Source organism: Bidens hawaiensis, unplaced genomic scaffold (assembly GCF_021521415.1).
Source record: "Bidens hawaiensis isolate Kalapana, Puna unplaced genomic scaffold, B.hawaiensis_p1.1 tig00029003_1, whole genome shotgun sequence".
NCBI lineage: Eukaryota > Viridiplantae > Streptophyta > Magnoliopsida > Asterales > Asteraceae > Bidens > Bidens hawaiensis.
Genome location: NW_027505142.1, coordinates 90,568 through 115,136, shown reverse-complemented (window position 1 = coordinate 115,136; position 24,569 = coordinate 90,568). Strand labels below are relative to the sequence as shown.

Genomic DNA, 24,569 nt, shown 5'->3' with positions numbered 1-24,569 from the left:
GTTCTTCAGAATGAAAAATAACATATAAACCTAAAATTCTAGTCTGCACTCCCGTCGCGGTATGCGATGGCCATATGACCATCACATCGCGTACCGCGACCTAAGAAAACCTCATTTTCAGATTCCTCTCGTCGAGAAACCCAAAATTCATATATTATGGTTCTCGTAACTCATTTTCTAGCTCAGGATATGCTCATTTTACTTCAAGGTCGCATTTAGTCAACCCATCTTGTTCAGTTTTAGCATCGGCTTATGATCACTCATCTATACTCTTCCCGAATCCTTGAAACACTTCCCAAGACATCAAATAATGCTTCGGTCTTCCCGAGATATCATTCCATGCTCGTACAGGTCTCCCATTTAGCATCTTTAACGATCAATTACCTGAAATACAAAAGCACGTATGAAGTACCAAAGTTTTAACAATATACTCAATAAAACTACATAATTAATACACTAAAATACATACAAAACACCCGACCATCATGGGCTATGGTTCAACTTTTCAAGAACATCACTATGACCCACGGTGGGAACCGTGGGCCACGGTCAGAGCCTTAACTGCCAATTTTTCTTTGTTTTTAATCCGTTTTTCATTGTCTTTTTAGCCATCTTTCAATCAAGAATACCCTAGGGACGAATTTGGAGTGCAAGAACAATATTTTGGTATTGGTAATCATTAGTTGGGTTTGTGATTCGTATGATTACTTTAATCGAAAGGATGATGAACCTAATGATGCTTGGCTAATTCTCTTTGTGTTTTCCCTCGGATTGTAAGGTTTCTTTATGAATGTTGATTGAATGTTTATGCAATTTCTGAGAAAATAGTTTGATCTTATTGATTTCATTATTATGGTGTTATGAATTGATTGTTAGATTGTTAGTTTATCGAGTTCGTGTTCTAAGCCGTCAGTTCTTGGTTCTGTAAGCAATCGAGATTAATTGGGAGGGATTTGGGGTTAGATAATCTAATTGATATTTGAGTGATTACCTTGCATTTACAATCCAAGTACTTGGTTTTCAATTATCACAATCGTTGCATAATCACGAACTATATCTTTATCGTTCATCTCAGTTAAACATTTATTTTGGCATTTGTAGAAACCTGAAACCGAGGGAAGACATATTTTCTCATATTGGTTTAAAACTCGTTTATTTGTGTTAGTTCGTTTTTGTTATTCAAATCAAACAACCAAATCATTGAATTTAATTTTTGCACTTAGTTTAATATAGATAAATTTAATAGCTACTTAGTAACACATTTTTCACAAACTCTCCGTGTTCAACACCCGCTTACCGTTATCTAGTTAGTTGTAATCGGTTTATTTTTTAGTAAGTATTCGACCTCACGTCAATACATCCTTCAAATTTGCACACGTAGCCGTGCTAATGTTAGATCTTAAACCGATATTTGCACCAATATACATATACTCATCATGGCCCGGGTTCAAGAAAGTTGTGTGGGTACTAATCAACTGCATAAGCACCAATAGGTAAAAAAAAACTAAGCATTTGTAGTATATTCATTCATTCTTTTAATAGAATGGGGAAAACTCAAATCGTCATGACCTCATATCTACTCGTAACTAATGAATTATTATTAAGTAATGTTCATTTAAAACAAATTAAAATTAGGCTTAAAAGTTAACACGTGGTATGCTGCTATATGCATACTTATAATGTAGCTTATGATAAAGTGAAAATTCTTTGAAGGATGCACATTGTTCTTGAAAAAGCAAAGCTTACTTTGAGCGGGTTAAGGCTTCATTTATTTCAAATAATTCGATTCTTTTGTTACCCGATGATTTTTTTTTCATGTTTCTGAATGCCTCTTAGTAGGAGTTCAAACACTATGTGATACTGCAATTCGAAAGGCATATGAACTTTCTAATGCAAGTCTGGATGGTAAACGTACTTCCTCCAACTTGGAATGCATTTTGCATGGTACTGGAAAACAATTAATCATGTAAAATGTTATTTTATGTTAATAACATCTGGTTTGGTTAATTATTATATGTAATTTTAAGGTGTAAAACCCTATATATGTTACCCTATTTTTTTTCGAATTATAACTTTTATAAACACCACCGAAAAAACAAACACCAAACACCCCTCTCCAAAAACAGAGAGAGGCCAAACACACCAAAATTACATCATATTAAAATTAAAAGAACATCAATCTAACCAAGAGATTGTTCTACATTTTGACCTATACTTGAACCAAAGGAATCCTCACGATTTTACTTCTCCAATAATGCCTTCAATCTTGATATCCTTACTGCGAAACCTGTTCTCGTTCCTTGCTTTCCAAATACTCCAACAGGTTATAACCACGATCCCTTGGAAAGCCTCTTTCTCGACTTTCCCCAAACCCACTTGATCATGAAGTGTAAGTAAATCTCTAACTGAAGAAGCTGCAATCATCGGCACCTTACACCAGTTGCTAACCCACCTCCAAACCTCTGAAGCCGTCGAGCACTCTAAAAAAATACGGTCCATCGATTCAGGCGCCAAGCCACAGAGCCCACACCTACTCGATATTCTATATTTAATGTTATATGGATTTTTGTTCTAATTTATTATTTTGTATTTCTTAAAATTTGTAATTTTTAGTGTTTTGTTTTGTTATCGCCATGTATATTATAATTTTTATAAATTGACATGTTTGTTTAATTTTTTTATCAACTTGTATGTAATACAGATCAACATCCTAGTTTGTTTAATAGGGCACGAGAGGTTGCTACATAAACGGGTTGGATTATGTGTTAAAAGTCAAAATAATTCGAATCAAAACGGCTCATTTAAATATCTTCAATTTCTCATTTCCCCAACATAACAACTAAACGTAGCTAATTGAGGTAGGTCTTGTAACTTTTGGTAATAGAGCATGAAACCCAAAAAACTGGCTTGAAACTAAAAACCTAAACCAAAAAAACCGAACTGAAATAAAAATTGACAGTTTGGTTTTATGTTTTGTAAAAACCGAACTAACCGTTTGGTTTCGATTTTGCATGTCAAAAAACCGAACCGAATTTTAAGTAATTTATAATAATATGATAAATATGTAACTCAAATACTTTTGGCTAAATGTATAATAGTTTGTTAGTTAAAAATTAACAGCATTACTTATACAGGCCACCTAACATCATTATTTTCGGCTAATTTTCTTTTCGGCCTCAAATTTTCAAGCTAAAAAAAACCGAAAAACGAAAACAGAACTGAACGGTTTTAAAAAAAAATCCAAAAGCCGAAGTTTTGGTTTTCGGTTTGGTTTTAGCCTAAAACCGCACCACGCACAACCCTAAATGGAAGATTTAAAATTTTTTCATAAAGTAGAAAACGTGAGGCACTTTTATACATCACACGAAGGTTAAGCAAGATGTTTTTAAACCAACGAACGAGGTTGTCTCATGTAATGTACATTGTGCCACAAACCAATTATATTCCGTCATGTGTCATCACCGAAAATTGTATCTATAAAACGATTACACTCATTTGAATAAGTTTAAGTAAACGTTATGTAACTTGTATCTTAAAAACTTGAAAAAAGGAAAAACAACAATTGCTTTTATTTTATGTACTTAAAAGATTCCGAGACGCATTTTCGATTATGCAAAAAGCAAGAATTTTGATGTCTTAAATAATATAACTAAGCTACTATTAAATAACATTGTTATATACACAACGGAATTTTGGAGACGAGTATAATTAACAATAACCACTTAATAAAGTTAAATTATTGCAAAAACTTTAGTCATTTTAACTTGTTAAATTCTACTATACATATTATATATTTCTTTAAACTAAAAGATATTAACTTCAATCAAAAATGAAAAATCTCATTTGCTCCTTTAAGACTGAAAGATTTAGAATATTTTTAAAGCAAAATGATAAAGAGATAACAGTTGTAAAGTTCAATGGTTGTTCCAATGTTATTTTTAAGTTTGTTAGGAAAAAATTGACATCCTTTAGTTGATTAAAATTATTCAAACAAGTACTCGTTTTATAAATACATGTTTACGTGACAAACAGTTGCTTGGTTATGCCCCATGGCCAACAAAGCCATTTTTGGTGGTAGATTTTCCTTTATACATGAAAATAGAATTTCAAACAAGACCTCTATTTTTAGTTATTCTTAAGGTTTTCTAATTTTACAATCCATTTAAGACTAATAAGATGCAGAAAATGGTACTATACATTTTCAATACTTGTATATGATTTGACCAATTAAAGAATGGCACCCGCTATGTAACACAAAACATAACCAGCAGGTGAATGACGGATGATTCCTGCAACACATAAAACACATATCAAAATCATATAATTACTTGTATATATAAAGTATTAGTGAGCTTAATCAGTGTTGCAAGCCAAATTCTTGTAAATATAACAGGTTATAAAGTATAATATATATTATGATTAAAAAACTAAATATATTTTTCAGTTAAACCCAGTCATGCGCCTTGCACATGAGGGTAGTTTAGTCATTTCACCCACTTATACCTCTCTCTCTACATATGTGTGTTCATATGCAAGGCACATAAATGGGTCTAACAGACATTCTAATGTCCGCTAGCGGAAAGGACTACAACTAATGGGACATAGTGGATGATTTATGTTATTTCCTTGTACACCGAAAGGACAAAATCATTTGCTCTTATTTCAGTTATATATACACAAATTTTTATTATTAACTTTAGAAAGTTATATGGTCAATTGGTAAGCTTAAATACATCAAAGCCTAAATGTAAAACGAGCATATCTTAAATTTTGTGTTTTTTTTCTTTTTGTGAAATTTTGGAAGTAAGATTGCAAAAAATAAAATGACAGTAGGACAATGATGATCATATATATCTGAATTATGAAACAAGATATATGACATACCTTCATCAATTATGAAACAAGATATATGACATACCTTCATCTTAATAGAAGGTATTTGCATATCAAGAGGTGAAAGCAAAAATTCTATCAGCAATCTTTGTCCGGCAAATTGGACACTCAGAACATGCAACCGAGCAAGATTTACACACTGCAAAAAATGTAAGAGATAGTGGTATGATAAATATAATGTGTTCGACTTTAAGAAACTGTGAAATAAACATGTTTGAAATATGATTGGGACAATTTGATGGAACTCACAGCTAAAATGGCGGCAAGGAAGAAGCATTGTTGTAGTTGGTGATTCAAAACATACTTTACATACATGAGAATTTGCATCATTGTGGTTATTGTAAATGAGTTCTTTCTCCTTCATTTCTTGCATTCGAGCCTGAAGACCACAAGTACGAAACTTAATCTAAATTATTAAATCCCTTAATTTTAACAAGCTCATCTAACAGTCCTCAAATATTAAGGAAAATCAACAAATAGCCATTTCGACTGAGATTAATAACATGACTTTTTAAAATTGCGGATCAACCAGAGGGCGACATGTGTCATTTCAGACTTCCATCTTGAACGATTTTCTTAATTTAAATAAGAGAGTCAAATGATAAACAAAAAAGTCAAGGGTTATTTTGTCAAAGTCAATGATCAAAATAGTTATTTTAGTAACTTTCCCCATATACAAACACCTCTAAAGACCACGTGCCCAGCGCAATTGAGATTTAACGTAATGATCTCTTCACGGGGGTGCCGTGAGTTTCAAAGATTTAGAAAAGATAATATTTGTTGTAACCATAATTAGCAAACAATCATAGAAAACATTAACAAACTATTTAGCACAAGATTAAAAGATAGCTCAAAATAACGAATTACCTTCAAGCGAGCAACAAGGGGCTCTTCCTTTGGCACATCATGACCTACTTCTTCAACATCCGAAACGCTTTCTTTAACAACAGAATTATTGAAACCACCATTATCTACTTTCATTTCATTCACATTGTCATTTCCTTCAACACTGTTAGTATTTGTTCCATTAACCTCTTTCTTCAACTGAGCAACATGAACCCACATGTTTGCCAAATCATTTTCCAAAACCGCTTCTTTTTTCTTTAATTCTTCAACTTTTTTCCTATATTCATTCTCAATATTTTCTTTCTCAGCCAATGAAGCCTCGAGACTCGCTTCTCGTTGCTTCCTTGCCTGCAGCTCCCTTTTAACATCTTCTAAGTCAAACTCATCGTTGACCCGACCCGGTATTATCCGACCATTTCGACCCGACTTTGGTCGGTTATTGCTACGAGCAGCTGCTAATTCTTTTTCCAGTTTTGTGTTTTGAAATGAAAGTTTGGTGACTTCATTGGCTAAGTTTTTTAGTTCAGTAGCAGCTGCGGATGCTAATTCTTTTGCGTATGAAGCTTCTTCTGATAGTTTTTGATTTTGTACTAATAATCCACTGTTTTCTTCTAGAAGCTGAACATGCTCCAGCTTTAGTTTCTCATTCTGAAATTCCTGCCAAAAAAATGAAAAGTAAAGATGTTAAATTACAACCGAACGGACTGAAAGTCAATTAACTGTACTTTTAATAATATATATTGAAAATTTGAAATAATAAAACTTGATTTCCTCCGCACGATGCGGCAGGCATTTGGTCGGTATCGATTTGGTTTGTTAAAAGACAACCACTCACTATAGCAAATGAAATAAAAAACCAAAAAAATAAAGTCTTGATACGCCAAAAGAATATCAGCCCGTGTTTTACATATGTCGTAACCAGAATAACAAATACTGTTACCGATCCTGTTAATACCGATACCGGTATCAATGTTGTTCGATCGGTTCGGGTTCGTCACGGTGCTCTGTTTTGAATATAACTCCTTTTTCAACAAAATATACCAAAATGTCGAGAGAAATAAATTAAACCCAACTGTGTATTCAATTTTTTTTTAAATGTTAAGGAAAGTTGTCAGATAAAAATCACGCTGAATGAAAATTAAACGGGTTAAAGGCGTATATTATTTAAAGTATAAAAGTGAAATTAAAATTTTATAAAAAAACAACTTTGTTGCACAAAAATCGAGTAATCAATATTAATATATATTATAATTAGTATATTTTTTTCATTACTCAAAGTAAAAAAAAATTACAATACGTATCCGGGCAACAAGCTGCGCCGCAACCCCCTTAATTAACATAATATATTTTGGACCATAAAGAGTTTTAGGTCAAAACAACAGTATGGAGATAAATTACCTGAATCTGAATTTTCTTTTTTAGTTCATCAATGTATTCATCAGATCCATGATGTCGAGATGATGGCATGGCTTTCTCACTCTGGGCTGCAGACAGTTGTTCAAGCAATGTTATTCTCTCCTGAAGCTCCTTGTTTTCAGAACACTACAATATGTTTCAAAAAATGTCAAAATAATAAAACATATATTAACTGTGTAGCATTAAGGTGTAGAAAAGATAAGAAGGTGTTGTTTATAGTTCAATGATGTGTAACATAATTTTAAAACCAATTTTAGTAATGTTTCAAACCACATGTAATAAATAAACAGAAATAAAAGGGCCACATGTGGCATTAAAGACGTTCATATATACCTTGTTCTGTAATTGTTCTTGGAGAATGCGATTATCTGCTGTCTTGATCTATAAATGTGAAAGATATTATTAAGAAAATTATAATTCAACTAGAACAAAATAATAAATGATATAAGCATGCAGACCTCAAGCTCAAACCCCTTTTCGTCACATTGCGTCATCAATCTCATCATTGTCTATAAAACAACCAGACATACATGTTAATGAACTTGCAAATGAATACATAAAAAATCACAAGCTTGCAAATACCAAAAATAACAGAAATGAGAATTTACACAATAAATGGAAAAAGAAACTACCTGTTGCATATCAGCCAATGATGTATTTGAAATTGAAGCTTCATTGCTTGCAATAATCTGTTTTTCCAATACCCTCATCTGCCTTCTTTTTTCTTCTATTTCTTTTTCCAAGTTTTCTATCTGTGGAAACATATATATATATATATATATATATATATATATATATATTTTAAATTAGCATAGAAATCTGGGTTATGTCCCATCCTCATAAAAATTTAAAAGGTTATTTATCTCCTTTATACTTCATAAGCACATTTAAGGTAAATGTCATTATAATAGGTAAGGTTATTAGCTATTACCCTTAATTTATAATACCTAGCCTATTTATACAAATTACTTGTAAGTTATACATCAAGTGTAAGGCATGAAACTTGAAGAACAAATTTCATAGCTTGAATATAAAGCATGTAAAATTCAGATGTAGAAGCAAGTAATACTTGTGTTTTTGAGATCTCGGGATCATTTGCAGACTGCTCTACTAAACGTTTCATTGTACTTGAACTGAATGCTATCTCTCCTGCAAGCATTTTAACTTGCTCCACTAGAAGGTCCATCTCATCTATCGAGATTACACCCTATAAGAATAAAAAGATTATTCATATCAGATTAATATATTTGAAGAAAAAAAAATCATAGTTTCTGAACCCAAAACGGTCTCCAAAGCATGCACCAACACACAAAATTTGGTGTAAGACTACTCAAATTCATCCCACCAAACTTATATAGGTTTGGTTATCCTTCTCAGCAATGATCTTTTATTATTTATACTGTTATACAATTATACCCATGTTATATGTTGGCTAGTTTATAAATTATTAAATAGACAACGTAAAAGATTGATATTATTTTTATAAAATACATATTGTTAGAACAATGTCATTGAGATTTTTAAAATGAGTCCAATATTGAATATGACATGTAGCTTTTTATTACGCATCTATAGTTCTTCACATAATTATTTAGTTAAACCAAGTAAAACTAGAAATGAAGGTGCATACATGTATTAAGCAAATCATATGGTACGTATTAATTGTATAAAAAGATAACTTGGATAATACGATTTACAATGTATATACAAGATAATTAGTCCTAAAAGATTTGACGCATACATTGGAGTGAAAGCAAACTAGGTGTAAAAACATGTTCTTATGACATTAAAAATTCTCACAGAAAAAAAAACTAACTTTTGAAGTGTTATTTGGGGTCAAGGTGAAGCTTAGCCATATCCAACATAGGCATTTTGTGAAGTACTAAACAGTACAAACTGAACATTAATGATAATTAAATAACTATAACTATGCACAAAAGAAGAATTTTGAAACATACTGTTGCCAGTTTTGCACCACCAGCAGAACCATTAATAAGGTCACCCACTGGAGTAGATTCCGTGATGGCGCTACCTGCTGCTGATAAATTGCTGGAATTTCTTCTGTGTTTGTGTTCGTAAGATATTTCTGATGGGGAATCGTTTACATTCTCACTTTGCAAGAGCATAGAACCATTCTGAAATATAAGCAAATAAAAAAAGGTCATCAAAGTCAAGTCTCATAAGTCAATATGCAACCAAACATCCAGAACAGAAACATAAATTAATAGATTCGGGTTAAACTTAAATGATGGTTAAAAATGTATTGCGTCAAAAGTGATCCAAAGTGTATCTATATGCTTGCAAGTTGCAACCTCTTAACGTCTTAAACCAGCGATAAATGTATAAAAAAGCATTATTCAAATAATATAGCTTTTGTAGTCCCATTTACTAAATTAACTACTTATAAAACTCGAGGAAAAAAGGGGGACAGAAAAAAGTTAACCAGCTAAAACAAAGAAATTCAGGTTTCATACAAAATGTTGCACAAGCAAGATATATATGCAGTTGTTAATGTTTTAAAAACCATAACCTGATAAAAGGAAAAAGTAGATTGATAAAATATTGAAACTACTTAACTTACATCATCCTCATTTGCAGATAAACTGCGTGATGAGCAGATGCATCTGTTAATCCAGGAATTGTATTTTTTGAGGAAACAAGTATTAGCTTTGTGAGCCTTTGAATTCTACTCATTAGAGCTGCCTTGGCTTCTTCCTCTTCCTCCAACCGTGATTGCATCTTTACTTGTCCTTCTTCTAACTATTAAATATATAGGTATATACCACTTGGTAAATTGATATATACACAGCACAAACTTAAAGAAACTGATATGCTCACTGTCTATATATTTTAGTTAGGCCTAAAACATGCCAGAATTTTGTAAATCAAAAGGAACAACATAACTTTTTAGAAGGGCATTTATGTCTTTTTTTCAGATACAGGCACATTAGTAATGTTTTTTTTGCCAGAATTGGTATAACCATATAAAACCTGATTATATATTTAGTAGAATACAAATATAGATCCCTTCCCCCCCAATCAAAGTACGCATAGTTTAATAGTTTATACAGTTTAATGAAAAACCAAACCCGACCAAAAGCAAGCCAAAACATTGTAAAAAAAGAAAAACAATAAATACCTTACTATTTGTACATCGAATCATTTGTGTGATTGAAATTCAAAAGGATATTTTCAACGATTCATCATCTGTCACGCTTTTTTGCAAGTTGGTGTATAAGAAACTGACGCATACTTAGGTGGCGTGTAAAAGTAGTTTCAATATATGTGTAGCCCATAATGAAAAAACTTGAATACATAGATCACTACCAGAAAGATTATCCCAAACATAAAAAAAATACCTTTTGTTTTAAGCTCATTATCTCCTCGGGATTAACACCAATAAGCATCCCCCTTCTGAGCTGATCAAGCTCTTCTTTAAGAACTGATATTTCTCGTTGGTACTTTTTAATAAGAGACTTTTCATCAATAATCTGAAAAACGAGTGTTTCAATAGCATACAACTGTCAGCTTAGTTTTATAACTTTAAATTTGTAAACAAAAATCATAAAATATTGTTCCATTGCAAACCTTATTCCGAGAAGCATAGATTTCAACACGCTTTGCCCTGCTTGCAAATTTCAAGGTATTATGTGTCTCCTCCATATTACTAGAAGCTGGGGTTATGGTGCATATAAGCTGGCAGGAAAAGAAGTAATTTAAAAAATTTATAAATTGGCACTTTATCATATCGTTTAGGCGTTTATTTAAACTAACCGAAACATGTCCGTGGCCACTCAATGAAGACTGCAGTAGTCGGGTAAGCTTGGAATCTCTGTATGGCACATGAGATGCCTTCCCCTCACTAAGCTTTCCAATTACCTGTAGTGGCATAAATTTCCAAATTAAAAAAAAATCAAATAACTCGATAACATTACCAACAACAGATATATCAGTAAAGAATACCAGAAGAATGATCAAACACATCAGTAAAGAATATATAATGACTTACAGTTCCAAGGGTTAGAAGGCTTTTGTTTATGTAAGACCCTTCCTTCCTCCTTAGTCCAGTTGTTTCAGTTTTTGAGCTCTCTGATCCCGCAAGATCAATTAGATTCTGGAACAAATATTAAAAAAAAAGGTATAAGTAAACTATAAAAACAATAAAATTATGTAAAGGATATTAATAAAAAATTGTTCATACAAGTTGAGAAAAGACCACTCCATCATACTCGTCACCATGAGCGCTGCTTTCAATCATCTGTACATTCAAATTTATATTAGAGATAATTTGGTAACTGGTTGTCACAACGACTATCAGCAAAGCAAGTAACTTGTTGACACGTGCAGTCTTAATTCAAGAATATAAATTGCCAATAATGGAACTAAAAACAAACATCAGGCATTTGAAATCAACATACACGTATCTATCTGAATACAGAAAAACTGAAAATAACGAAAGAATAAACACAAGTACACCTTGAAACATTATTAAATACATACCAGAGTAAATATAGTGTGACTACGGCTACTGAGCAGATTAAAATTATTTGAACCAACATGGCGGTGCTCTGCAACAAAAAAAATAGACAAATAAGCTAGAGATTGCATGAACATATACATGCACAAACATTAGAGCACAGTCTAATTCAGATTTCAGCAGTACCTTCACCAGCAGCAATGAAAGAAAGAGCATGTCCAGGTGATAAGACAACCTCTTCCTTTATACCCTCCACATATGTGCCCTATGAATGAACAGATAACACGATCAGGAAAGCATACATACACACAAACAAGTGACCGGTTAGAGCTCGATCACCAAAATAAATTCAGGCAACTACACAAATGTTAAGCGAAAGCATAAGAAGTCAACTTGAATATATTAATAAACTTATTTTAGACTACCTAAACATAATGGAATCAACTTTTTAACATATATACTTTTTTAAGTTAATAATTTTGTTTTACCAACACAACTGCAAATAAAAAGATTGGAACGAAGCCCACCAGATTGAGAAAATTAGATAAACACTAGTTGAAAAGGCTGATTAATTTCCACTTGACTATTGCAACTAATTTGACAATTAAGTGGTGTTGACTAGTTGAAGTGCCAAGTGGATGCTTAACAGCTAGGTGGACACTTAAAAAACCTAAAAATATTTTCTTAAATCACTGCCATCGAGTTCAAAAGGGATAACAAAAAGCAAATGAATAAACATTTAAAAACCGGAAATCAGATGTATAGTTACTGTAGAAACCTGTGCGTCTTCTCGAATCCTGAGATTTTGTCCAGTTGGATCAAGCAAATCATTGATTACCTGACACAAGTAGCATATATAAATTATGGTGACAATACTGGCCGTCAGAAGTAAAATATAATGTGTGTTTGCATTGATTAGTTCATAAGCAACCATCTAAGCGGTGTCACTAACCTCATTGTAGATCTCTAGATATGACACGCGCAACAAGAACTCCCTTCCTGGAGTCTGCAATGTAAATATATAAAGAGGTTATAGTCATAAACTATGCTCCTGAAACATCAAGAATAAACCATGTGTGGCACAACTCAATACGGATATTAGATACACACTGACACACATGTGTGCGAGTGTATAGAAGATGGTGTATGATTGTAAGAGAGACATCAATTAATCGACAATAAACTGTCAAAGAATATGCCGCACAACCAAACTATGTAATTAACAAGCATTCAAATACCAAAGATAAGGTTATGTGAAACACTTACATCTTGTATAATGCTAAAAACATCCTTTATGGCCAATGGTATTATTCCAGGAGAATGGTGATCACCCTGAAAAAAAATTGAAAGACTTGTGAGAAAATACACATGCATACATATAAACCAAGACGGCAAGACTAGCTGAAGAGATGACTGAAAGTCATGATAAACTGATAATTTCATCATATTTCTTCCATATCAAATCAAATCAGCATTTCCTTATGTAATCCAATGAAATCAACCAAACAACTAAGAATCTATCTAATCAGCACCTCTGATAGTCTAACCGAAAAAGCTTACAGAATGCAACTAAGGAACTATAACAGTTAACTACTTAACTGATATCAGCAGCAGCAGCATAATTCCAGTATGTCCTTTACTACTAACTACCAGATATTTCAAATAACTAGGTGCCACACACATCACTAAACTAATAAAGACTTCCAAGTGACTAATGAATTATCTACTAGCAGTCCTCTTAAGATGAAATCATTTAATATATAACTTTGAAAATCATTACACACTAATAACATAACCCGAGTATAAACTTCTCTTACATGCATTGTATGCGTCTTCCCACTGCTTGTAACACCATAAGCAAAGACAGTACCTGCACTAACAGACATACATTAGCACGATCAACTTAACATTCATTCAATCCGTTGTGCAATTGTTTGATTTAATTTGATATGCTTTTACCGCACCATTTACTCCTTCCATAGCAGTCTTCACAACAGGTCGAGCGGCTACTTCATACACTTCCTGAGTAACAGCAGACGGTCCAAAAACTCTATCTGCAGTGTCATCACATAATAATAATAATAAACAATTATCAAATATTCAACTTAATCATTGCATCCATGAATAAAGCCAAAACCATACCAAACGCATACGACGTGACAGGATTATACTCGTTTCGCACGAGCTTGTCTCCATCCGGATACCAAGCAATCTCATCTCCTCTCTGATACTCTCGTTCACTACAATGTCAACAACAAAATATCACCTAATTATTTCTCAAAACCCTAGGCAATCAAATTCAAATCAAACAATTAACAATCAAATTACCTCAACGGCCGAAACCGAACCGTAACAGAAATGCTATCTCCCGGTCCGGATCTCGGCACACTATCAACCGGTTCTCCAATAAGCTCATCCGGTGACGGAAAACCTACCGGCGACCGGCCGCCGTAACCTCCTCCTTTGGAATACATCGAGTCAGACCGAGGCGTGGATCTGGAACCGTTACCGGATCGAGGAATAAGCTGCTGCTGCTGCTTAAAGGACGAGGATGAAAAAGATGAGGAAAACGGACTCGACGGTTTACGGTGGTGGTGGGAAGTTGAATTGTTTCTTACTTTTGATGATGAAGAAGCTGACATTATTATCGATGATGATTATATTATATATAAACAATATAATCAATCGTAAGTCTTCAAAAAGTGAAGTAAGTGTGTGTGATAGAGAGAGAGAGAGAGAATATTGTCAGAGGTTCACATGGTGATGGTCCTTGGTAAAGTGATTTGATTAATTTTTGGTGAGTGAGATAGAAGGAATTGTAGAGAGAGAAATTAACAATGTGAGTATCGATACGTATAGATAGAGATAAGTGTGTGTGTGTGTGTGTGTGTGTTTCTTGTTGGTTAAGACAAAGGAAATAGTTGCAGCAGTTGCAGAGAGTAGATAGAGAGCAAGAGATCCCTAAAATGAGAGAGAGTGAGACGGAGAACGATGGACGGATTTCCGTTTTTTTTATTGTTTTTTCAAAATTTCTGAATGAGAATCTATTATTAATAAAAGTACTAGTATAATATTATTTTGTAACTAATTAGGAAATTAAATATATCAAATATAAATTAATTATGATATGATGCCAAACAAAAAACGGCTATATTTGTTTGTTACATGAAAATAACAACTTAGAGAAGAGAAAAATAGTGGTGTGTTACGTCAATCGTTTGTTATGTAATTCTAACGCTGATATTATTGAATACATTCTTACTGGTTGTTTGGTTTCGACGGTGGTTGGCAACTTGACATCATATTGAGATGTGGTGTAAGTTTCTTTCGCCTTTTCCCTTCTCTACCAAGGATGCTTTAATTTACATGTGTCACTTAATCTAAAGGAAAAAAGAGAAATATATCTTACATGGTATATTGAACATAGCTAGTTGGAGAATTTGAAAAGCTGGAAACGAGAAGCTTCATTAGGATAGAGAGGTTAAAATTGAAGACATTATTAGAGATATTAAGTAGTTGAGCTACTGGTGGATTAGAAATAGATCAAAGCTTTTTGCGGGGAATTGGAGAATTGGCGTAGGTAATCGAAAGCTACTACTTAACTGGGGGATATTATATAATTCTTTCTGTTTTTGGTGGTGGCACCACCGGCCCACCAACAAATGTTTTACCTAGCGGTATTAATGAGATAAATTAATAACAGTGTATTTGCGTAAAAAAGAAAACAAATATACGACAATTAATGCATCATAAATGAAACATTATATGAGATGTGCGTAGTAGCTACATCAATGCGAATTTGTATAAACAACCAACATGAACATTAAGACAAGTATGTTGTTCCTACGTGGCACGAGCTTGTATCTATATTTCGTTAATATCAAGCATGCACACTATCTCAAACTTGGCTCGTTTACAAAACAAGTCAGCACTATTCGTAAATTACAAACTAAGCTAAACGCAGAGAGCAAACTAGGCTTTGTTTAAAACCGAGCTAGTTTAACTCAGCTTGGCTCGGTTATTGTGTTTGGTGCAAGTTCAAGTGAGTTTTATAGAAAGAGAGAACGTGATACTCTTTAGTTTTGTAAAGCTAGGTGTGTTATTACAACGTTTGGTATGAACCTAGAACCTCTAGATTTTTGAAAATATTTTTTTACTAACTATTCTATGAAAAAGCTGATGTTAGTCCATTGAACTAGAGTATGAAACGAGCAAACAAGTCAAGCCCGGGCTATCTCAAGCTTGCTTTCTTTACAACTGATCAAGCCAATTTCAAGCAATATTTTTTGAGTATTCAACCACGGGCTATCTAACTAGTAACGATTAACGCTATTTATACTATACCACATATAATGCATGATTGTCTAATATTTTCTTAATTCAAAACTAATATCCAATATTCAAATTATTACTACAATAGAGAGGTCCCAAACATAATCTATCTGAATTATGAAAGAATGATCACTTAATGAGAGAAAATATGGAAGCATACACCATCTATTATTAATTGATTCCGTATAAATAGCAAGGTGGGGGAGTTGAAAAGACAACGTGGCATGTGGGGGTGATTTAAAACGTGAAAGTGACGTGGGCAATAATAATATTATTGTGGAAAAGGTAACGTAAACTGAGCGGGAATAACAGTGGACATGTTAGTGGGGTTAGTTACCCAAACACACTCAATCCCTTTATCGGACAACGTTTGTGTTACGCTCCCATGATTGTATCTTCTTATTGTCTGTAATAATTTTAGACAAAATGAGCACATCTAGAAATTTACAATGTATTATAACAGTTTGCTTTATTGTAACTTAAGAATTGTGATATATGTACATGTACATGCCCGGCCCAGAGGGTGGGGCGGAGAGGGCTGCAGCCCAAGGTCCATCATATTTTGAGGCCCATAAAAAATTTCCACACTTAATATATTAATAACAAACATACATAAACTACCAAAAGGAAGTAAGTGTAACTGGTTGCGTTCTCATCTTCCAAGCAACATGTGCATGTTCGAATTTCTCCTCCCACCCCTATTTTTACTAATTGGTTGCAAGCCCAGCTCCACTAAAACTAGAGTTTGAGCTATAACTTAACACATGTTACTTTAATATTTTTCTAGAACTGTCAAACATGATAAGTCCATTTTATGAGTCATATATTTTGTTAATCCTATTTTATAAGACTTTATTATATAAAGAACATTTACATTAAAATAAAAATGTTAGGAAAGACTCTCATTCGTTTAAGTATACTTTGGTACAATACTTTTGTTTTTTTATTGATATCGCAATTATTGTTGTACATGTTATTGAGTTTATATTTTCAGGGCCCATTTTTTACTCGCCCCGAGCCCACAAATTCTTATAGATTCTCTGGGACGGCCCTGTACATGTACACACATGTACTATCAAGACACTGGCGGACCGACATTGAAAAAATTGAGGGGTAACTGCCCTCCATAAAAATATCAATTGGCGGTTATATCGTAATCTTGTGCTATGTCATTAAGAGGTTTCATGAACAATTGGGATGTGTTTTTTAAGTTAACCAAACACTATACCCCCATTACCCCCTGGCCTATTTAAAGGTAGTATGTTAATGGAATTCGTAGGAGATTGCTACACAACTCGCTAGTTCTACTTACACGTTAAATCCCGGCACATGAAATTTTAGTTAAACTCCTAGATTTTTGTATCTTTTTTAGATTTGGTTTAATTGTTTAAACAATTATTGCCTTTTGTGGGACATCTTTTATAAGGAGAAAGAAGAATAAAAAACATAAAAAACAAATTATGTTCTTTTCAAGACTAAAACTTGTAACTCTAGCTGAACTAAGGAAATTTTGTTGTACACAAACTAGATGTGTATATTACTTTAAACATATATAATTATTAAAATAATTAGATTTGGGCCCTTCGGAAGGTCGGGTCTGAAGTTGTAGCCCACCCTGCCCCCCATTGGGCCGGCTGCGGGCTTGTCGGAATTGATACTAGTTGTATAAGCCTATACAACTTGACGTCTAGATTGGAGGTGGTGTTCGACTGTTCGTGTAATAGCTTCCTTAAACATTAGCTTGGTCATATTGCCTGCAATAGAAATTCGTGGGCCTGGGAATGATTTTGATCTCGTAGCTGAGCCATTGGAGTGCCACAAGCCCACACTGCCATGTACATCTTGGGCCCAAGGGATGACGTCCAAATCTTTTATTTCCTTTTTTCTTTACAGCCGGCCCAATAGCATTCTATTAGTCAATTTTCCTTCAGCCCAATTAATTCGAGATTTGAGTGCATTTGAAATAAATATGCAGCATTGCAGCCTACGTGTAAACTGTCCTCTCTATCCATCATCTTGTGATGATTCTTTTGGTCCAATAATATTTACCTTAGCCATCTAAAAACATATTAAAGCCCGGAGGTTAAAATGATTACGAAGAGAAGAAGATAATTGCATTATGTGAGAAATTAAACCCAATTAAATTATGGATCCAAATAATAATTTACTTGGTGACAATTTTCTCTGTTTAGTTAATTCATTATATATTAAAACCTACACAACAAAATAACTCTTATTTCAATTTTGCAAATTAATACACTAATGTTACAAATTTTAATAAAAAATTACAAACGAATATAAAAAATTTACGATTAAATTTTTAGACAAAATGAGCACTCTAGGAATTTACAATGTATTATAACAGTTTGCTTTATTGTAACTTAAAGGAGATTAAATTGTTCTTCCAGGCTTGTAGTTTTAAATTTTGACATTAATAATTGAAGAAACCCTGAACTGCTAAATATGGATTCAAGCATTTCTGTAGAATACCAAACTACTTTTAGGTGTGACATCAAATGACAGTCTAAAATAGTTAGAAAAACAACAGGTTAAACAACAACCCATTCAGCTAAACATGATCACGGGTTTTAAGTACTTTTAACCCTCATATTAAGTCTAAACTAATCCAAAACCCGTAAAGTTCATGTTAGATTCTCCCCTGACATAAATTAAATCTAACATCCAAAATGTCTTCAACCAACAAAATGATGTAGAGGCCAATTTTAGCACCTTAGAGTAACATGGGTCGGAGCTAACTTGAAATATAAAATATTACTAGCTCAATAGTTACAGAACAAACCAAATTCTGATCGAATTTTAAAATATGAAAGGATGGCCATGAGTCATTAGTAACCTGCCATTATTTGATCATTTTATGTTTTTGTGTTTGAGACAATAGAAGAGAAGATTCAAGGAACACCCACATTCACGAGCGGTTAACTAAGACTTATATAACAAAAGTAAACGTGCCTAAACGAGCTATTTAACTTTTTTGTAATCAATTAGTTAAGAAATAAATCATGGGATATACATGAAGACAGGGAAGCCTGTATACCTCCACCAAGCTCTCCACAATACATTCAAAATCAAATGACCAACGAACAAATAAAAAACAAGCTAACAACCGTGAATATCTCACTTATCTAGAAAGACGATTCACAAAATGTGATATTGATCCTATGACCACTTCCTCTCGATCATTACATATTTCTTTAAATACTATTTACATCATAAATGCAAATGTGAAGGAGGGTGTGAATCTATGCTTAGCAATAATCCACTAGAAATCAATAATAGGCTCGCCAACTGTAAGATTACGTTCCAGAGTCCATGATAAATCAAATAGCTTTGCAGTTACAAACTTGAAGATTTTATTTACGTTTATGTTGTAAGACGCACTTGAGAAGAACAAGGTCGCGTTTATGGCCTTCGCATATGCTCTTGCCTACATAATTAAAAAAGTAACATAACATAACATAAAACACATGTATATGACATCATATGTAGCTTTCTACTTTTAGTAAAGGGTGTGAGTTACCTCTCATGATGTGACTCTTGTGACAATATTAAAGATTGGAGGTGGGATAGAGAACATTCTTTTAGAAGCTAGTGATAGGTGCTCCATCACTTTCATCATGAAAAGGTCAATGGTGTTCACCTCAAAATTAAATTTGCTTTAAAGGTCAAATGTCCCTTTCAATAATAATGAAGTTTGGTTGTTTATTTTGGAAAACTTAAACCTCATGGGCACACAAACCTACCCTACATTAATACTCATACGTAGCGTTGTCGTTTTATCAATAAGCTTCATCTGATATGAAAACAGGAAGAACATCATATATTACCTCACTTGAGATCGTCCACTGCAAATCTAACGGAAGCTGGACAAACTCATCAAATTTGCTGCCGATCATTACTGGGATCGCGGTCTATAAGATTCAAACAAGCAACTAATTAGACAAAATCGATAAAGAAATATAATTTTTTTTTAAAAATATATATTACTTTAGATGTAATTTATACCCACCTGATTATAGTTCCTAGCTTGCTTATGCCAGTTGATAACACTAAACACAATACAAAACCAGCAGTTTAAACAACAATTAAAATAAAAGATGTATTAAAAAAAAAGATAAATATTTCTATGTTCGTATACCTGTTAAGAGTTCGGCGACTTGTTAGATCAAACATGAACAGGATCGCTACAGAATCCTTACAAGCTGTAGGAATCAAAGTCTTTGAATCACCATCTATGAACCATAATAAAACAGTCATTAGAGAATTAAAAATTGAATTAATTTTCAACAAAAAAAAATATGATTTGTTGTTTACCCGGATACAATGCATCACCACTAACTTCCCATATGTTGTAAGAGATTCTAGCTCCTCTGACACATAAGGTTTTATCCATGTGATGTATTCCTTTAGCTGGTAATTCTTCTTGATTCTTTTCTTTCCCAACATATTTTGCCTTCAATGATTAAAAAAAAAGGTTTGATTAAATAGGTGTCAAGATTTCAAGAAAACTTCAATGGAACAGTAAAAATGGCCATATGGGTATTTATAAATATTATTTGTGTCACTCGTACAGTATAATATAGCAATAAGTCTGTAACAAATTTAGTTTAAAAATAGATATCAACTCTAGAAAATTGGTATTTTCTATGACTTTGCTAGAATGCCAGACAATGTACAAGTTTTTTAAGAACTTAAGAAAACCCCAACAAAGAAAATAATTTTTCAGTCTAAAAAAAACAATAAATAGGTAAAAACATGTATTTTCTATTTGTGTTTGTCAAGAAAATATAAAATAATTTTTCTTAGGTTTAGGCTAGAGCAAATGTTGAAAAATGATAGATCTAGTCATCTAGAGGTAAAAAAACCAACATGATGATAAAATGTGTACTATGAATTTCTGATTTTGGTATTGCTTAAATTGTTCTAGCACGTTTATGGTCCGGTTCAAACCCAAACAATATTAAAATGTATTTGTTATTAACTTTTAACCGTTCGATTTTTGTTTAGAATTAAAAATCCTTACCAATGATCAATCATCGATTGAACTAAAAACCATCAAAACTAGACACGAAAAATGTTTCAATAGCTAAAAAATAATAAGTGAGAAATGTTTTTCTCCAAAATGAACAAATTAAACATACAAAATTTAAAAACTAACGAAATATCAATTTAAATTTATTGAAAAAATAACATAAAACAAAACAAAATACTAACCAAGAAGCTTGTTTTGCCAATATGTTGATCACCCAACAAACAAATCTTCAATGCCACCAAATCAGACGCATCTTGATCAAGCTCATCACCACCACCGCAAGATGACGTCATCTCACCGCTTGACGCCGTCAACTCCCCTGACGGAAACTGGTGGCACACGGTGGCCATATCAATCGCCGTCGTCCTCTCCGCCTCCCGATGATACGTCGGAATCAAAGGACTCGACCCAGTATTATTATTCAACAACTGCCGGTACCGGATTGATTTTCCGATCCAACACGCCAGAATTTGGCGCCAGAAGGATCGACCACATCGCCGGAGGAAAGCTACCCGCCATATTATTGTTCGTTTGAGGTTTAATCCCCACTTTTTTCTGCTGATTTGACTCATTTTTTTTTTGTAAATTGTTTTTTGATTGATGGACTGTGAAGAACTGTTGTGTTGTTATATTTGTGGGGTTTGAGTTTTTTTTTTTTAAATAATAATAATATTTTTGGGAATATTAAATTGAATAAAGTATGTATATTTAACAACCGTTGGATTGGTGACGGTGACCGTGTAATAGGGACATTTGACCGGTTTTCTAGGAAGAAGCTTTATGGTAATCACGTATGGTGGCAATTTGCACTCGACCGGCTTTCCGCTACCTTTCGGCTATTTCTATTTCACAACCAATTATTATTTTAATACAATAAGATTAAGGATCTCATAAATACTTTTTATGTAATATAAAAGGGATAATATTTGTTGTAGTTTGAGACTTAGTTTTAAACATTTTAGGATTTGGTTAGTAGTCGGTTATTTTAGTTCCATGCACACGCCTAATTTTACAATCTTACGCTTGGTGTGAAGCTCATATGAGACGGTCAAAACTCATGAATGGCGCTCGTCAAGTGAAGATATCATTGAAGATTTGAAGAAAGTAAAAATTGACAATATGGATCAAATTTGTTGAAAATGAAATTATGAAGCAGATGTGTAATTTACGATGGTCATCTCCGTGTAACTAACTCAAAGTCTCAAACTATGAACACACACAAAACACATGTTGAATAGTTATATGGGTATAATCATTAATCATATTAGAAAATACGTACATATTTAGGCTTTAAAATTTTTGTTTTCGTCTTCATTGATATGTTCCTCATTTTTATTGATGTTCCTATCCTTCAAGTATACGTATGAATGTCTGATTTTGAATCCTGCCTATCAACAAACACGATGAACATCAAATCACAAGTGTTCATTTAAAATAAAATTTGATTTCAAGCATTACAAACAGTTCCGCACGAATAATAACTAATGTGGAAAGAAAAGACCAGATCTTTGACGATTCCATCATTTTTTTGTTGACATGCGTACTATCTGGGCAACAAAATTAGTTGTTGAAAAAAAATAAAAATTAGATAAATTTAAAATAATGTAAATGAATGCATATATGTTCAACTTCAAAGCTTAAATTTGTTAACACAATTTAACAAAATGTCACCGCGTCTATTTCAACCACATTGGTTAATTTGACACCCCTAATCGCTTTCTCAATTTTTATTAATTTTATCCTTTATATGTGTGTATATAATATATTTATACGCATATACATGTATAACGTGCATGCTTAATTTCTTAAGACCATACATTGTCTATGTCACGCATGTAGTTAAGCCAGATCATACATGATCAATAATGGTATTGTTTGTGAGGGTAATTATGTGGTTTTATATTATTAATATAATAATTGAAAGGTGGCCAATTAAATATATATAGTTAGTTTGGAAGTTAGCATAGCAATGTAGACCAAATGTTGGCCATGTGGCAAACCTTCATCAATTGGAATACACGAATATAAACCTTGGTACATGTGTAAGGAGAGCATAGTTAGGTTGTCGTTACATTATTTGATAGTAGTTTAAGGTAATTTATGTTCTCATTTTTTATGAATTTAATTCAACGCGTTGTAATTTTTAAAGTTTATTACCTTAACCTTTTCAATGTTTGCAAACAATTTGGGTTACTATCGATCAAATTTTCTCATTCATGTTGTGTTTTCGTTATCATATCAGAAATTCATTACTACTCAACTGATATGGAATTTACTTAATTTCAAAGTTTCATGGTAATGATAATCAAAATTTTATTGGCTATGTTTCTATAAGATTTATTGATTTTAAGTAATCTCAATTATTACATATAGGTCGATGTCAGTCTCAACTAATAAAATGGTTAGTGATGATCTCACACTTTATCATTTTTATTTCATTAATTGAACTCTGACTAACAAAGTATTAACTCTATTAAAATGTTGCTGACATGTCATGCTTACGTGTAAAAAACCGCTTATGTGTCAAATGCACACACATGGTTAACATCATCATCAATAATGGTGGTCTTCCCCATCTTCGATGACAGTCACCAGAGCCGGCTATAGGGTATGGCGGGGTAGTCGACGGCCACAGACCCGACACCCTGCTAGACCTGATTTTTTTTAAATATATGTATATTCAATGTTTCAACACAATAACATGACCACTAGTTTGGTCTAGTGGTAATGGGTATGACAACTAACCAAAAGGTTGTGGGTTCTTATTTTATTTGAGGCATTTTTAAGTTTATTTTTATACAAAAATTTTTTACACAACTAAAATCATAATAAAGTAAGCCCATTTGGAATTAAATTGTTTAAACAAAAAAAATGTTTATATCAATCAATCAAGCCCTGTATATCCCACCGCATAGCACGCTATCGGTAGGGTCAGGGGAGGGTTTGATGTAGGCAAGTCTTTCCTCTATCCGTGAGAATAGAGAGGTGCTTCCAGAGAGACCCTCGGCTCATAAAGCTACATACAGGTAAACAGAGTAAACATACATCCTACAAGCAAAGACACTTAGCAATACATAGAGTAGCACCCTACCAAAATACCAAGGAATCTGTAAATAAGATTTGGGCATAAGAATCACAAGACAGCATCAAACAAAAAATATACATAAGCAACAAGGAGTCAAGCTAGCCTAAGTAGACCCTAAATACAAAGCTAAGCTAACTAGGTACCTTCCCCTAAAAAGTCTCTAACCTTAATCCTACGTCTCCACGAATCTCTATTCTGGACCATGTCCTCAGAGAGGTAAAATGTTTATAGTTGTACAAATTTTTAACTTCTATTTCACTTTAATATTTTTTTACTAAATATTAAAATATATAATTTTACGGCTAGCCTACTTTTTACCTTTAATTACCTTATCTTTACTTTAGCATAATTAATTTAGATATTAGTTTAAAATAGCTTAGCTTAACTTGTAGCTTAATATTAGACTAACCTTTTAGACTAACCTTAGCTAACTTTTACTTTAGTTCAATTTTGATTTAGTCCCATGTATG

The 24,569-nt window shown here is 32.9% G+C and overlaps 1 protein-coding gene and 1 pseudogene across 2 annotated transcripts; both read right to left on the bottom strand.

The window, feature by feature from the left end:
* Positions 1 to 4,101: 4,101 nt before the first annotated feature.
* LOC143611049 (kinesin-like protein KIN-7D, mitochondrial) lies at positions 4,102 to 14,537 on the bottom strand (annotated as a pseudogene). Its single transcript, XR_013149696.1, has 25 exons — positions 13,961 to 14,537; positions 13,775 to 13,872; positions 13,597 to 13,686; positions 13,450 to 13,502; positions 12,899 to 12,964; positions 12,585 to 12,638; positions 12,411 to 12,470; positions 11,819 to 11,897; positions 11,656 to 11,723; positions 11,357 to 11,413; positions 11,165 to 11,269; positions 10,930 to 11,034; positions 10,744 to 10,851; positions 10,515 to 10,646; positions 9,737 to 9,915; positions 9,114 to 9,290; positions 8,225 to 8,362; positions 7,788 to 7,907; positions 7,614 to 7,664; positions 7,489 to 7,536; positions 7,138 to 7,281; positions 5,761 to 6,396; positions 5,143 to 5,272; positions 4,919 to 5,032; positions 4,102 to 4,289 (listed from the first exon to the last, which is right to left on the bottom strand). The product of XR_013149696.1 is annotated as a kinesin-like protein KIN-7D, mitochondrial (transcript).
* Positions 14,538 to 19,183: 4,646 nt separating this feature from the next.
* LOC143611031 (septum-promoting GTP-binding protein 1-like) lies at positions 19,184 to 21,844 on the bottom strand. The gene is made up of 6 exons (XM_077085350.1): positions 21,197 to 21,844; positions 20,297 to 20,435; positions 20,121 to 20,214; positions 19,992 to 20,031; positions 19,810 to 19,893; positions 19,184 to 19,409 (listed from the first exon to the last, which is right to left on the bottom strand). The coding sequence occupies exons 1-6, from the start codon at positions 21,584 to 21,586 to the stop codon at positions 19,245 to 19,247; spliced, it is 912 nt and encodes a 303-aa protein (XP_076941465.1). The 5' UTR covers positions 21,587 to 21,844; the 3' UTR covers positions 19,184 to 19,244.
* Positions 21,845 to 24,569: the final 2,725 nt, after the last annotated feature.